Source organism: Indicator indicator, chromosome Z (assembly GCF_027791375.1).
Source record: "Indicator indicator isolate 239-I01 chromosome Z, UM_Iind_1.1, whole genome shotgun sequence".
NCBI classification, from domain to species: domain Eukaryota; kingdom Metazoa; phylum Chordata; class Aves; order Piciformes; family Indicatoridae; genus Indicator; species Indicator indicator.
The window spans coordinates 36,861,976-36,875,972 of NC_072053.1; the positions used below are offsets into that span (position 1 = coordinate 36,861,976).

At 43.2% G+C, this 13,997-nt stretch overlaps 1 protein-coding gene across 1 annotated transcript in view; it reads right to left on the reverse strand.

The window, feature by feature from the left end:
• The window catches only part of MAP1B (microtubule associated protein 1B), a 76,477-nt gene that overhangs the window by 15,676 nt on the left and 46,804 nt on the right, over positions 1 to 13,997 (reverse strand). The window contains exon 3 of the mRNA XM_054397722.1: positions 946 to 1,028. Within this exon, the coding sequence (XP_054253697.1) occupies positions 946 to 1,028 (83 nt within the window). The remainder of the gene's footprint in view (positions 1 to 945; positions 1,029 to 13,997) is intronic.

Here is a 13,997-nt window from a genome sequence, read left to right on the forward strand (position 1 = left end):
TCCCAAGTACTTCTAATGCCTTGTAGAGATTTCCACTCATAGCTTTTTTAGTGAATGAATTGCTATTAACTAAAGTAATTTACTTATTTAAACTTTTGCAACTTCAGTAATTTCATTTGTTTTGGAGTCTTTCCTCCTGTTTGTGTTTAATATCACTTTAGGCTGGTAACAAAATAGACTGTTCACTATGTACTACAAGCAGAGCTACTTCATTTCCCAGCAGAAATGCTACCATGTCACAGTTTAGCAAAGCAATTATCTCTCTTTTTTCAGTCTTCAGTCTCACTACCTAAATTTATCAATTTTGTCTTTGACCTACATCCTCAGTTCTTTGCTCTAATGACTTTGTGAGAAATTGGCAGTCCTCTTCCGGGGCACTCTCCAGAGTGTGTTGATCATGTCACATGCTTTTGGAAGGACCAGTAGATAATATAGAGTCACCCCCACACAGCTGATAATTCTTCTCAAAGATCTAAATTTGTTTCAGGGCAGCTTCACTCACTTTTTTAATGTATAAAATTGACCTCCAGAGATACCAATAAATGGAGGAGCAGAAGAAACGCAGATATAGCTTTACCACAGCTACTTCTACTTCAGCAAGAAGGGAATTTCATGCATTATGAGAAAAGGAATGCAGGCATCAGAGGTGTATTTCTATCCCATCCTCTCATGTTTTGTCAGGAGTATGGGAAACCAGGGAGAAAATTAATGGATGGCTGATGTTTTCCTTAGTATTTGTTCCCAACATGTCCTTCCATTCACTGTTAGGACCTGCTCTTAGTCTGTTAATGCTCTGAAAGAAAATACTGGGGTTTGTCAGTCACTAAGATGGAAGGCAGTAATTGACATTTAAGAAATCACCTCAACTGCATCTGGTTCACTGCTCTTATCCTATCCACTTAATTGAGCTTTTATGATACATCCAATGAAATATTTCTGACTTACCTCAGTACTAACTGCTTCATCTGAGGGGTTAATCAGGACTACAGTTTCTAAGACATCACTTCTGTGGTGAAGAATCTTCTGACCTTCAAGACACAGAGGAAAAAAAGAAAAGAAATTAAAGTCAACCAGCATGGTTTAAAACAGCACTTTTCATAAGCTTGTTTATGTCCCACTACACAAAAGCTCTCTGAGCACCCAGAGCAGCCATGCAGTGGCCACAGCAACTGCTGTGCTGCTCATCTCTTCAGAAACATCCCTGGCACGTGATTTTGTGGGAAAGAAATACTGCACTGGAAAATTCAAGGTAATGAAAATGAACAGCATCAGTTCCTATCCCTCCTCCCTGGCTGAAGGAGTCCTTATAATTTACCTTGGTCCACAGAGCTGGTACAAATCAGGGACCTAATTAACTGTCCCCAGCTGAGCATCTGGCTCTGTATTTTCATGGGTGTGTCTACACTACAGATACAGCTGAGATTACATAGTTGTGTACTGTGCCCAAGTGGTTTTAAATGGGCTTTTCCAGGAACTATTAGCAGTTTAGCTATGGCAGCAGGAAAGTCAGTGTGGGCTGCAACCTTCTCCTGCAAGAAGCAAAGTGAATACTTGGGCTGTATGCTGACACTGGCCACTTTGGCTGATAAGCACAATTTGTGAGACAAGAAAAGGACCTCAGGAGTGTCCCCACTGCCCCCCACCACCAGCATCATCCCACATGGCATCATATACCATGGGAGTGCTGCAAGTCAAGCAGTGACCCACACAGACCCTGTCCCTGGCTGCACCAGATGTTAGGTAAAAACCCTATCAGAACACCCCTTTCAGCCTTCTGTTAATATTAACATTGGGACACTGTGATAAATCCCCTATGGAGATGGTCAGATACTTGCTGCACTGCCCTGTTTCATCTTCCTCCTGCTTACAAAAATGGTAGCAAGCAACGTCAGGAAACAAGAGCAAAGGGGTATATAAATAACAGCTACTCCTGAGTTAACAACCTCTGAGCAAGTCTGGAGCTGCTTCACAGCCCACTGGCTCTCATCCCTAGTCTGTCTCTGTACTTAAAATGATATTCATCTGACTGGGAGTGGATGCCAGAAAAACACAACAAGACTCTTGACATAGTTTTTCTTCTTGTGTTAATTGGAAAGTTCTTATCAGGGTCTGTGAGAACTGTATTGAGATTAATTAGCAGCTGTATTGTCATTCAGAAATCCAGACTGGTAATTAGTCAAAAAAAAACCAGAAGAGCTGTCCCCTCCAAGTAAACTTCTCAGTGCAGTATTAATCACTTAAAATAATTAATTGTGCTTAAAAGGAAGTATGAGGGGCACAGAACAAGTCACCTATTTGCCAACTTAGAAAAACTCCCCTGCAAAAAAGACAAAAAACAGCAAAGCTGCGAATGGCTGGACTGAAAGGACCTTCACATTCCTGAGTGGACCCGGCAGGGTGTGGGCAGCCTGGGAGGGCCAGCAGCCAACCTTTCCCCACACTGCCCTGGCCCTTCCCTGGGCAGCACCCCCGTACAGGCCTGCGCCTGTTATGCCCTCCTGTGATGCCCTCTTTCTCACCCATTGATCATGCAACGTGCTGTGTCTTTTGCTGTTGTTTTGGGGAAGCTCTGGGTTTGCAGGCATAAGAGTTTGCTCGAGTGATATAAAGGAAGGAAGAGGCAAAAATGAGATAAAGCAAAATATGAGATAGGGTTGTAGTTCACTCTTGTACAAGACAATGCCTAAAGACATGTGGATAACAACCTAATTTATTTGAAGAAACTTGTTTTTCTTAACAGATATTGTTTTGGCCTCACTTCCTTGAAACAAGGAGACAGACTGTGTGTTACGGAAGGGAAGGAGAGCAGGTCTCCCTCTGCAGCACCCAGTTCTGGCATTACCCTTGTAACTCAATTTATTTTCATAGCTCTGCTTTGTGGCCAACCATATGCAGGAATGCATATATAAGGCTACCTTCAATAAAACATCCAGATGTTTTACTGTTACTCCTTCAGGAGATGTTCTGCATCTGATATTTCAGTTATTGTGCAGATTTCGCTCAAATTGAGAGATCAGGCATAGTTTACTGAATCTAGTCCTTACTGTTGCTAAGGAGGCAAAAGTAACCATTGTCTTTTAGCTGACGTGGACATTTCTCTCTAATAGTTGGTGACACATAGTGCACACCTTGCTTCAGGCCAGACTAAGCCTCACATGTGATTAGACATTAACACATTAAACATAGGTAGAAAAGAAATGCAGGTAGAAAAGAAATGCAGTTAGCCACACGCAAACTTAGACAAAGTTGCACCTGACTCAAAGCACCCACTTTGGACTTCACTGAAGTTCCTCCAAGTAGTTTATTTGTCTACTTGGGAGGGATTTGTCCTGAGGAGTCATTAACTCCTGCTGACTAGCACTGATAGTTGTTATTTAGATCCCATGTCTCCATGGGCCAGAAACTCAGTGGTTTTATGGTTTCATGCACTTGAGACTGATTTCCAAAGGCAAGCATAGAGGTTTGCACCTCATACACAATGCTTGTTCAGAGCTGCATACCTGACTGACTCCCTCTTTGACTCCTCATTCACAGGAGCTACTGCTTATCATATAGGGCAGCAACCCAGAAATGGAAAGGTGAGAGTCACTAGGGGGGCTTCCACCCCCTGCAAAACTTGGAAAGTTTGTGTCTACGTGCTGGTATCAGTAACATGATCCTGTGCCACTGCTTGAGGGTAAAAAGAATTATTTTGGAAAACTAGCTACGATTTTGTAAGGGCAACACAAGCTTACCCCCCCCAGCTTGATTCACTAAGAGACTCAGCTGGAATGCAGGAAAGTCTCCCACGGGAACAGTTTTATCAAACAGATATAAACCATCATGCTGTGGGAGCTGAAAGCAGCAATAGCATTTCACCAACTGTCAAGAGACTGCTGCAGCTACAGATGGGGTGGGAGAGTCTGCGACTCATGTAGAAAACCTGGAGTTGGTTTAAATTAATTCTACTGGATTTTTGAAGCCTATCTCTACAAGTTTGACAGAATATTTCTGTAAACTATCAGAGGAAGAAAAGAAACTTCCAGGTTGCACAGAAGTGGTTGGGTGGACAGATTTTACCCGATTATAGTTTCTGGAAAACAAGTTGAAGTCCTATCTAAAGACTTTGTGTTGGTGTGAGTTGAAATTCCCCCCCCCCACCAACAATAACCAGGCTAGCTCAGTCTGGAAGCAAATGAAAAGCTGTATTTACAAGCAGAGTCTAAAAACTACAATGAAATGCAATGAATATATACAAATATACAAAATTCACAACATTCACAAATATATACAATCAACAGAAAAAGCACAACCGATCTCCCTTTGCTTCCCCCCAGAGGGGACCCTCCCAAAGGGGCCTCTCTCTCCCAGGAGCTTCCCCCCCAGACTCCCCTGGACAGAGAAGCAGAGTTAGTAAAGCAGAAAGTTGTTAACTTAGCTGCCAAGGTCAGTGTGTTATCTTCAGCCAGAAGAGAAGAAGAAACAGCAGCCAGACAGCCCAGCAACTGCCCCCACTGCCGAACGCAGAATGTGCAGAATGCCTACTTTGTTTTGGGTAATAGTTCTTAAACATTTCTATCTATCCAATGGAAGTGTTTAGAACAATCGTTATTTTGCTTTCTTACACCCAATAGTGACTTATTTACATTCTTTCACTTTCTCTGTTCTGAACTTTGCAAGGAAAAATTAAAAAGACAGTTTCAAACCATCACAGTCCACCCCTTCTAAACAATTCCATTGGCTGCTACTATCATTTATCTAATTTAAAATAATATCTACAACAATAGGTGAATAAAGACCATAGTCCATTCCGGCTATCTCAGATGTAGATGATTCAAAAGAGTCAAATCACAGGAAAAACAGCAAACAGCTTGTTTCCTCACAGATGGAGCGAAGGAAGGAACAGGGACTCTCAGGTGACTCAGGGCTCTCAGGGTTCGTGCACCGTAGATCTCATGGACTCTCCTCTTGGGCGCGATGCTGTATCTGCGCAACACTCTGAATTTAACCTCTCTCAGCCAAAGTTAGATTTCTTTGTGGAATACACTGAATTTCACCATTTTCTTGCATCACCCAATAGGTGTGACCAGGACCTTCAGCAGAAACCACCCCTCGGACAGGTTTGGCCTCTCCTGAAGGAGAAAATACCCAAACAGTTTTGCCTAACAGATTCTTTTCTCTGATAACAGGAACTCTATCACCTTCTTCCTTTCGCAACAAATCTGATTGGGCAGGTCCAGCTCGATTCACTGAACCTCTACTATTCACCAACCAGGTTGCTTGTGCTAAATGTTTCTCCCAGTTTTTCAAAGATCCACCCCCCATGGCTTTGAGAGTGGTTTTCAGCAAACCGTTGTAGCGTTCGATCTTCCCTGCAGCTGGTGCATAGTAGGGAATGTGGAATATCCACTCCATGCCGTGCTCTTTGGCCCAGTTTTTTACAAGACTGTTCTTGAAATGAGTTCTATTGTCTGACTCAATCCTCTCTGGAGTTCCGTGTCTCCACAGGATTTGTCTCTCCAGGCCAAGAATGGTGTTACGTGCAGTTGCATGAGGAACTGGATAAGTTTCCAGCCATCCAGTGCTTGCCTCTACCATAGTCAGCACATACTGCTTACCAGATGGAGAACGAGGTAGAGTGATGTAGTCAATCTGCCAGGCTTCACCATACTTGGACTTGGACCATCGGTCACCGTACCACAAGGGCTTGATCCGCTTTGCCTGCTTAATAGCAGCACAAATGTCACAGTCATGGATGACTTGTGTGATAGCATCCATGGAAATGTCAATGGATCTGTCACGAGCCCATCGGTAGGTTGCATCTCTGCCCTGATGTCCTGACGAGTCATGGGCCCACCGAGCTAAGAACAGCTCACCTCGGTGTTTCCAGTCAAGATCAGGATCAGGATCAGAGTTTGTGTCCACCTGGGAAACTCTTGCAGCTAGATCTGCCTGCTGGTTGTGTTGTTGTTCCTCTGTAGCTTTGCTCTTAGGAATGTGAGCATCAATGTGTCTCACTTTCACTGGGATTCTCTCAATGCGAGCAGCAATGTCTTGCCACAGATCTGCAGCCCAGATTGGCTTTCCTTTCCTCTGCCAGCCATTCTTCTTCCAGTCTTTCAGCAAACCCCACAAGGCATTGGCTACCATCCACGAGTCGGTGTAGAGATAAAGCTTTGGCCATCTCTCACGTTCAGCTGCGTTAAGAGCTAGCTGGACAGCTTTTACCTCTGCGAATTGACTGGATTCTCCTTCTCCATCTCTCGCTTCTGCAACTCTGCGTGCTGGGCTCCACACTGCAGATTTCCATCTCCGCTTGTTCCCAACAAGACGACAGGAACCGTCTGTGAACAAAGCATATCTCTTTTCATCAGACAGATCACTGTAAGGAGGAGCTTCCTCAGCACGAGTTACTCTCTCCTCTGGAGGTTTAGCACAGCTTGTGCCTTCTGGCCAGTTTGTGATCACCTCCACCAAACCAGGCCTTTCAAGATTTCCCATTCAAGCTCGCTGTGTTATCAGAGCCATCCACTTAGACCAGGTAGGATCCGTTGCATGATGTGGTGAAGAACCTTTGCCTTTGAACATCCAATTCAGAACTGGCAATCTAGGAGCTAGAAGAAGTTGTGACTCAGTTCCAATCACTTCAGAAGCAGCTTTCACTCCTTCGTAAGCAGCTAAAATCTCTTTCTCTGTTGGAGTGTAGTTTGCCTCTGAGCCTCTGTAGCCAGGACCCCAGAAACCAAGAGGACGTCCTCGTGTCTCCCCTGGAGCTCTTTGCCATAAGCACCAGGTTGGACCATTGTCACTCGCGGCCGTGTACAGAATGTTCTTAATGTCTGGACCGGTTTGGACAGGTCCCAGACCCATGGCTTGGACTACCTCTCGCTTGATCTGGTCAAAGGCTGCTTGTTGCTCAGGACCCCATTGGAAACTGTTTCTCTTTCGAGTCACATCATAGAGAGGTTTCACAATCTGACTGTATCCAGGAATGTGCAGTCTCCAAAATCCCACTATGCCTAAGAAACGCAGAGTTTCTTTCTTGTTGATGGGATTTGCTATGGTGGAGACTCTGTTTATCACATCCATTGGGATGTGACGGCGACCATCTTGCCACCGCACTCCCAGAAACTGGATTTCTCTGGCAGGTCCTTTCACCTTGTCTCGCTTGATAGCGAAACCAGCTTGCAAGAGAATGTCAATGATTTTGTTACCTTTCTCAAAGACTTCTTCAGCAGTCTCACCCCAGACGATGATGTCATCGATGAACTGAATGTGTTCTGGAGCTCCACCTTTCTCCAAAGCATCATGGATCACTGCATGGCAGAAGGTTGAACTGTGAATCCACCCCTGGGGCAAACGATTGAATGTGTACTGAATGCCTCTCCAGGTGAAAGCAAACTGAGGCCTGCATTCCTCTGCTATGGGAACAGAGAAGAAAGCATTAGCAATGTCTATGGTAGCATACCATTTGGCCTGCTTGGATTCCATATCCAAGTTCATATTGGAGTTCCATCATGTCTGGTACAGCTGCACTCATGGGTGGAGTTACTTCATTCGAGGCATGGAAATCAACTGTCAGACGCCACTCTCCATTCTGCTTTCTCACAGGCCAGATTGGACTGTTGAAAGGTGAATGAGTTTTGCTGATGACCTTCTGACTCTCCAACTGACGAATCAAGTTTTGAATGGGCACCAAAGAGTCACGGTTGGTTCTGTATTGTCTGTGATGCACAGTTTGAGAAGCAACCAGCAGCTTTACATCCTCTATCTCATGTTGTCCCACAACTGCAGATTCATCTGAAAGCTCAGGTCTAATGGACAACTTCAATTTTCCTCCATCAATTTCTACAGTTGCTATTCCAAAAGCCCATTTGTAACCCTTAGGGTCTTTAAAACGCCCTTCTCTCAGAAAGTCAATTCCCAAAATACAAGGTGCATTAGGACCTGTTACAATACTATGTTTCTTCCACTGCTTCCCAGTTAAACTTATGTCAACCTCTATCTTAAACAACTCTTGAGATCCGCCAGTGACTCCCTGAATAGTTGTAGATTGTCCCCCTTGATAATTTGATGGTATTATGGTGCACTGAGCTCCTGTGTCAACCAAGGCCCTGTACTTCTGAAATTTTGAAGTGCCAGGCCACTGGATGTACACATCCCAATAGATTCTGTTATCTCCATTATCCCTTACCTCCCCCTGGCGGAAGGCAGGGCACCCCTAATGGTGGGGATTACCTCCACATGTACAGCTGGCACAACGTCCAGCACCAGAATTAGGATCACTGTTGGAGCTATCAGAGTTGTTCTGGGAAACTGAGGAAGCGACAGCTACCCTCCTGGTATTGCTACCTCGGGATCTGCCCCTCTGCAGCTCCTGTAACCTCTTGAAAAGATCAGAAGTTGGTTGACCATCCCATCTGTTCATGTTCTCACCAAACTGATCACGCAGAGTTATCCAGATACTGCCACGTGATTGCCTCTGCTGTCTGTTTTGGTTTGACCTATTCTGGAATGGCCTCCTTGGAGCACGTCTGTTCCTAACAGCTGAAACTTGTATCCATCTGGAGGAAGAGGAATCAGAATCATCCCCCTTCATCAAGTTGGATATGGAGGTTTTAAGTTCCTCCTTCAGCTCTTTCATGCAATTCTCCATTTTCCAGACAGAGTTTCAATGGCTGAAACCAAAGAAGTACGTGCAAGACTATCCTCCAACTGCCTCATTTGGTCAGTGAAATGGCCAACAGTGGGAGGCACTCCACCATAATTTCTTGCCACAATCCTGCTTGCCAGAATAGTAGCATAATTAGGAGGAGCAAGCTTAATGAGCTTTTTGGCAAGGCCTGTTCCAACAGGAATTTCATCAGGATTCAGAGTCTTATGATCTCCATACATTACTTCTCTCACAGCAAACTCTCTCAGACGCTTGATTCCCTCAGCTATTGTGGTCCAAGGCTTAGGGTTCCATGGTAAATCATCTCTGCTGGGGTACCTCAGTGAGACTGCCAGTAGGAGGCGTGCCCACAGAGAAACTTTACCAATGCACTTGCCTAGGTGCCTGTCTATGCCTGTATCCTTTGAGAGCATCCCCAACTGAGAGGCCGACTTGTCACCTACCACCAGTGCTGGGGCTCCCATATCAAAACACCTGGCTAGCCAAGACAGGACTGGCTCATTATCTCCTCTGATGTAATCCTTCCTCACATGTCTAATTTCCTGTCTGGGTGCATTAGCTGACTGTATGTCATCCTCATCATCATCATCATCATCCTGAGGTTGCTGTCCCCATAATCCTGTTTTAATCTCCGCTGAATTTCCTTGAGTTCAGAGGCTCTGCCAGCAGTTGCTAATCTACCAGGGTCTACATCCTGACCTACATCTCCATCATCCATGTGGGGTCTCAAGAGGTCTACCAGAGTTTTAAGGCTAACCCTCTCTTCCTCATCAGAAGGATCTTTCTTAACAGAGGGACCCTGAGTAGAAGGACCCTCATCTCCATCTGCACCATCTCCTGCAGCATCTGCATCTCCTTTATGCTTTCTGGTTACAGTGGCCACCAAATTTACTGGCTTGGTTTTCACATTCACAGCAGAGTTGGAAGAGCAAGTAGCCTTATGTCTTTCTTGACACAGTGCTATCAGTAGCCATATGATTATTCCAAGAAGCAACAAAATTAAGATTAAGGCTAGTACAAGATATCTAGGGTACCACTGGTTCCAAGGACGCTCTGTAGTTGTAAGAGGAGTAACAAACTCAAATGTGTCTGCTAGCACATCCATAGTTGAGTTACCATAGCTTCTTAGCCCCATAAGACCACAACAGAATTCACCAACATTCAGTAACTTGTTCTTAACCCAAAGAAACGACTTATATGCCACATATCTCACAATCTTGTCTATCATGCAGGAAACAGCCCATCTGTAGACAATCACACCGATAATAGATGAAATAAAATTACTCAAAATCCAAAACAGCTTCATTTTGCTTCCTAATCTGAGCAGAAATAAATCACAAGCAATCGAGCCCCGAGTTGGAGCGCCAAAAATAAAAAGTGTGTCGGTGTGAGCTGAAATTCCCCCCCACCAACAAGTAACCAGGCTAGCTCAGTCTGGAAGCAAATGAAAAGCTGTATTTACAAGCAGAGTCTAAAATCTACGATGAAATGCAATGAATATGTACAAATATACAAAATTCACAACATTCACAAATATATACAATCAACAGAAAAAGCACAACCGATCTCCCTTTGCTTCCCCCCAAGGGGACCCTCCCAAAGGGGCCTCTCTCTCCCAGGAGCTTCCCCCCCAGACCCCCCTGGACAGAGAAGCAGAGTTAGTTAAGCAGAAAGTTGTTAACTTAGCTGCCAACGTCAGTACATGTTATCTTCAGCCAGAAGAGAAGAAGAAACAGCAGCCAGACAGCCCAGCAACTGCCCCCACTGCCGAACGCAGAATGTGCAGAGTGCCTACTTTGTTTTGGGTAATAGTTCTTAAACATTTCTATCTATCCAATGGAAGTGTTTAGAACAATCGTTATTTTGCTTTCTTACACCCAATAGTGACTTATTTACATTCTTTCACTTTCTCTGTTCTGAACTTTGCAAGGAAAAATTAAAAAGACAGTTTCAAACCATCACAGACTTCCAAAATTAAATATTAATTGTGCTTTAAAGAAATCTAAGTATTTGCTCATTCTTGACTTTATTTAAAGCTTCAAATTAAAACCAGGTATGAGTAAAGAGTCTTGGCAGCTTTTTGATTCAGAATCAGATCAGAGAAGAAAAATAAACAGCACGTGACAATTGCTTAAAGGGTGATTTCCACATGCATCATCCCATGCCATTTCCTATGGCCATAGGTCACTATAGCTCCCCTACTAGGACAAGTATCAATGATATTTATAGTGATATTATAGATATGGGGATGGTGTTAGTAACATTTCCTGGAGAAGCAATTGAACTTACACAGTTAATCATTTCAGGCCATTTCAGTTCAAACAGGATGATCATGGGGCCCACTTTTAACAGTGATTATGTTAAATTTGTGCATAGACAAAATGTAAACGACTGGCAAGGGAAAGAAAGCAAGTCCTTAGTCAAGACTTGTTAACTGAGGATCACTACTGACACACTTCTCACTGGGTATACCTCTGCAACACCAGCCTGTGCGGTGCATGCTGCAGGCAGCAAGCTACTCAAGAGAGGGGTTCCCATCAGCCTGTCCTGCCCCTTGGGGTGGACACCAGAACTCCCTCACTCCCCATCAGTGCCATTCCCATGCAAAGTAAACACAGAGGAAGAAAGCAAATCCTTCCTGGAACAAAGACGGAAAGGAGAATGCCTTCTTCCTGAAGATAACTGTTTGACACCTGAGCTAGCTAGCACTCAAACACAATGCTTTGTCAACCTTAAATACCTTTTCTTTTTCATTGTAAAGAATTTTAAAGACACTTTCCATGGTGAGAAGACGTAACTGCTGTGTTACATCAGTCACTGTGCTGGGTAGCATTAGCAGATGGCAGAGCCTGCAAGGCTTGTCAATGAAAATTACTACAACTCATGACTAGGCAGTGAACTCTGCATCTGTAAATGTTCAGTGCTCCGCATTTGAAAGCAACTGCAATGCTTAGGCCGCCGAAGCCGCCCCTGTCCTGTGGAGGGATTTCTGGGCACTGAGGAGAGAAAAATCCTCCAAAATGAACCATAAAACATACATTCCTCGAATTCTTTCTTCAGCTTTGAGAAGATGTCTTTAACAGACAATCACCAAGGAAAAGACAACTTCCCAATAGGACAAGGCTGTGACTGAGAAGCAGCAACATGCAAACATTTTTCCTCAACATTTCTGGATACAGAAAGGCAGGAAAAGCTTGATGTGTTTTAATTCTTGCTCAGGACAATACCCTGTTTATTGATATCCACAGAGAGTAACATCTTAAAAGCTTTAGTCCTCATGCTTTTACAAGTGTAGTAAGCAAGACCTGAATGACTGAACCAGCTAAGGTTTTTATATATGTGAGCCTACAGGAGACTTGGAGGAGGGGTAGGGCAAGAAAAAAGATATTCCACACTCCATTTTTATGCATACAAGCACTAAAAGTCAAGGCATGGGCAAATCAGCCACTTTAATATTTAATTAATGTGATAAAATACACCTCTAGCAAAAGTAGAAATAATAAATAGTCTGAGGAATGTAACAAAGGGTCTTCACCACTGAACAAGAGGTCAGAGGGAGCATTGCCTTTATGCTGCTATAACTCTGAAAGGCAGTATTGGTGTCTGCCAGTTAACTAAGAAAGCAATAACTGATGTTCAAGATTGCCATGTCTGATTTGCCATGTCTGATTTACCATGTCTGATTAAAGTTATTGGAATGTTATCACATCCCTTGCACATGATAATTTAAAGCAACATATCATTCCTTCAGAAAAAAATAGAATTTTTTTGTCTAGCTAATAATAACGCAATAACCCATACATTTTAAGTAACTTCAAACTGCTCATTGTTTCACCTTCTTTTTTCTGGTGGGGACATGATTTGTGACCAGTTCCCAGAACTCCCACTGCCAACCTGGAGGCACTCCATTGCAATGATTCTAGACATGAAGAAAAGGTCAAGATCCTCTTTTACAGCATATAATCAATTATCTAAAGAAATCTCGTGTAATTCATATGGAGCTCTGCCATCCCATTCACCTTCTCCATTGAAATGCGACCACAAGAACACCTTAAGTTTCCAGCTGAGGTAAACTTTGATCTGGAGAACTAGGACATGTACAGCATTAAACAAGGTAGCAGGTTTTACAGAATCGGTAAGGCAAATTCCTCTTTGTAAAAATCTGAAATTATCTAGCTGCAACTAAGAAAATTATATGCATACTTGATGGGTAAATGGCGAAATAACATCCAGGCACTGGACTACAAGAGCAGAACTTCAGAAAATCCCTTCCAGGCACACTGAAAGCCCTGCAGCTGACGCTAGGGGCTGCAGAGGCTAATCAGTCAGTTTTGTAACTGACATGATGGGGGAGTGCCTAACTCCACTCACATCAGAGAAGAAAGATTTGCTGCCTCTAGGACTCAGTTCAGCCCAACGACTTATTAAATTTGAGCTGGGTGCAAGGAAGGTATAGTAATTTTTCTCCAGTAAGAACTGTTATATGTGTACAAATATTGGAGTATTTTACACAGTTATAGGTGAAGATAAAACCCACACCTGCTGGGATGCTGAGTTGGTGTGACAGCTGTGAAGATAAAGTCAGATTTGCTAACATTGCTGAGCCCTTTGACAATGACAAAGGTTTGGAGGAGTGACACTGACTGCAAAGTGTGGCTGTTTTCCTTGCAGTTATTCAAACTTGCTTGGTTTGAACATAATGGTTTATTCAGATTAATATCTAATGTTATGTGTTTTCTATAGAGAATTATGTCTTTTCTATAGAGAATTATGTCTTTTCTATAGAGAATTATGTCTTTTCCATAGAGAATTATGTGTTTTCTATAGGGAATTATGTGTTTTCTATAGAGAATTATGTGTTGTCTCTGCAAAGTTAGGTTAATCTTTCTTGCATCTGACCCGCTGGAGTACTGAACTGTGTTGTGACTCTGCAGGAAGCATAAATCCCTGTTTCATCTTATCCTTCTGCCTGCATAAATGGAATTCATATTCATGTTTCATATGGTTCAGCTGCAGCCTGTGGTGGTAGTGAAATGTTTTTTCTTCTCACACATGACCTGCTAAAATTTATTAACTACAGTTCCTGAGAGGAAATTTCCTGCAGCATATTTTATTTTAGGATTTTTGAGCTCATGTTTATTTAATGAAATAAGGCTACTTGCACATAATTTAATTTTAGTTCTTGGGTAAGTCCTTATATGTGAGGTCCCATTTTGGTTTATACTTCCAGGTAATAACAGGGCCCTGAAAGTGGAAGGCTAGACAGAAGATCTGTCTTCAAAGAAAGGGGATATGTACTAAGTACCACAGGGATTTCATTATCAATTTCACTGAGACTTCAGAC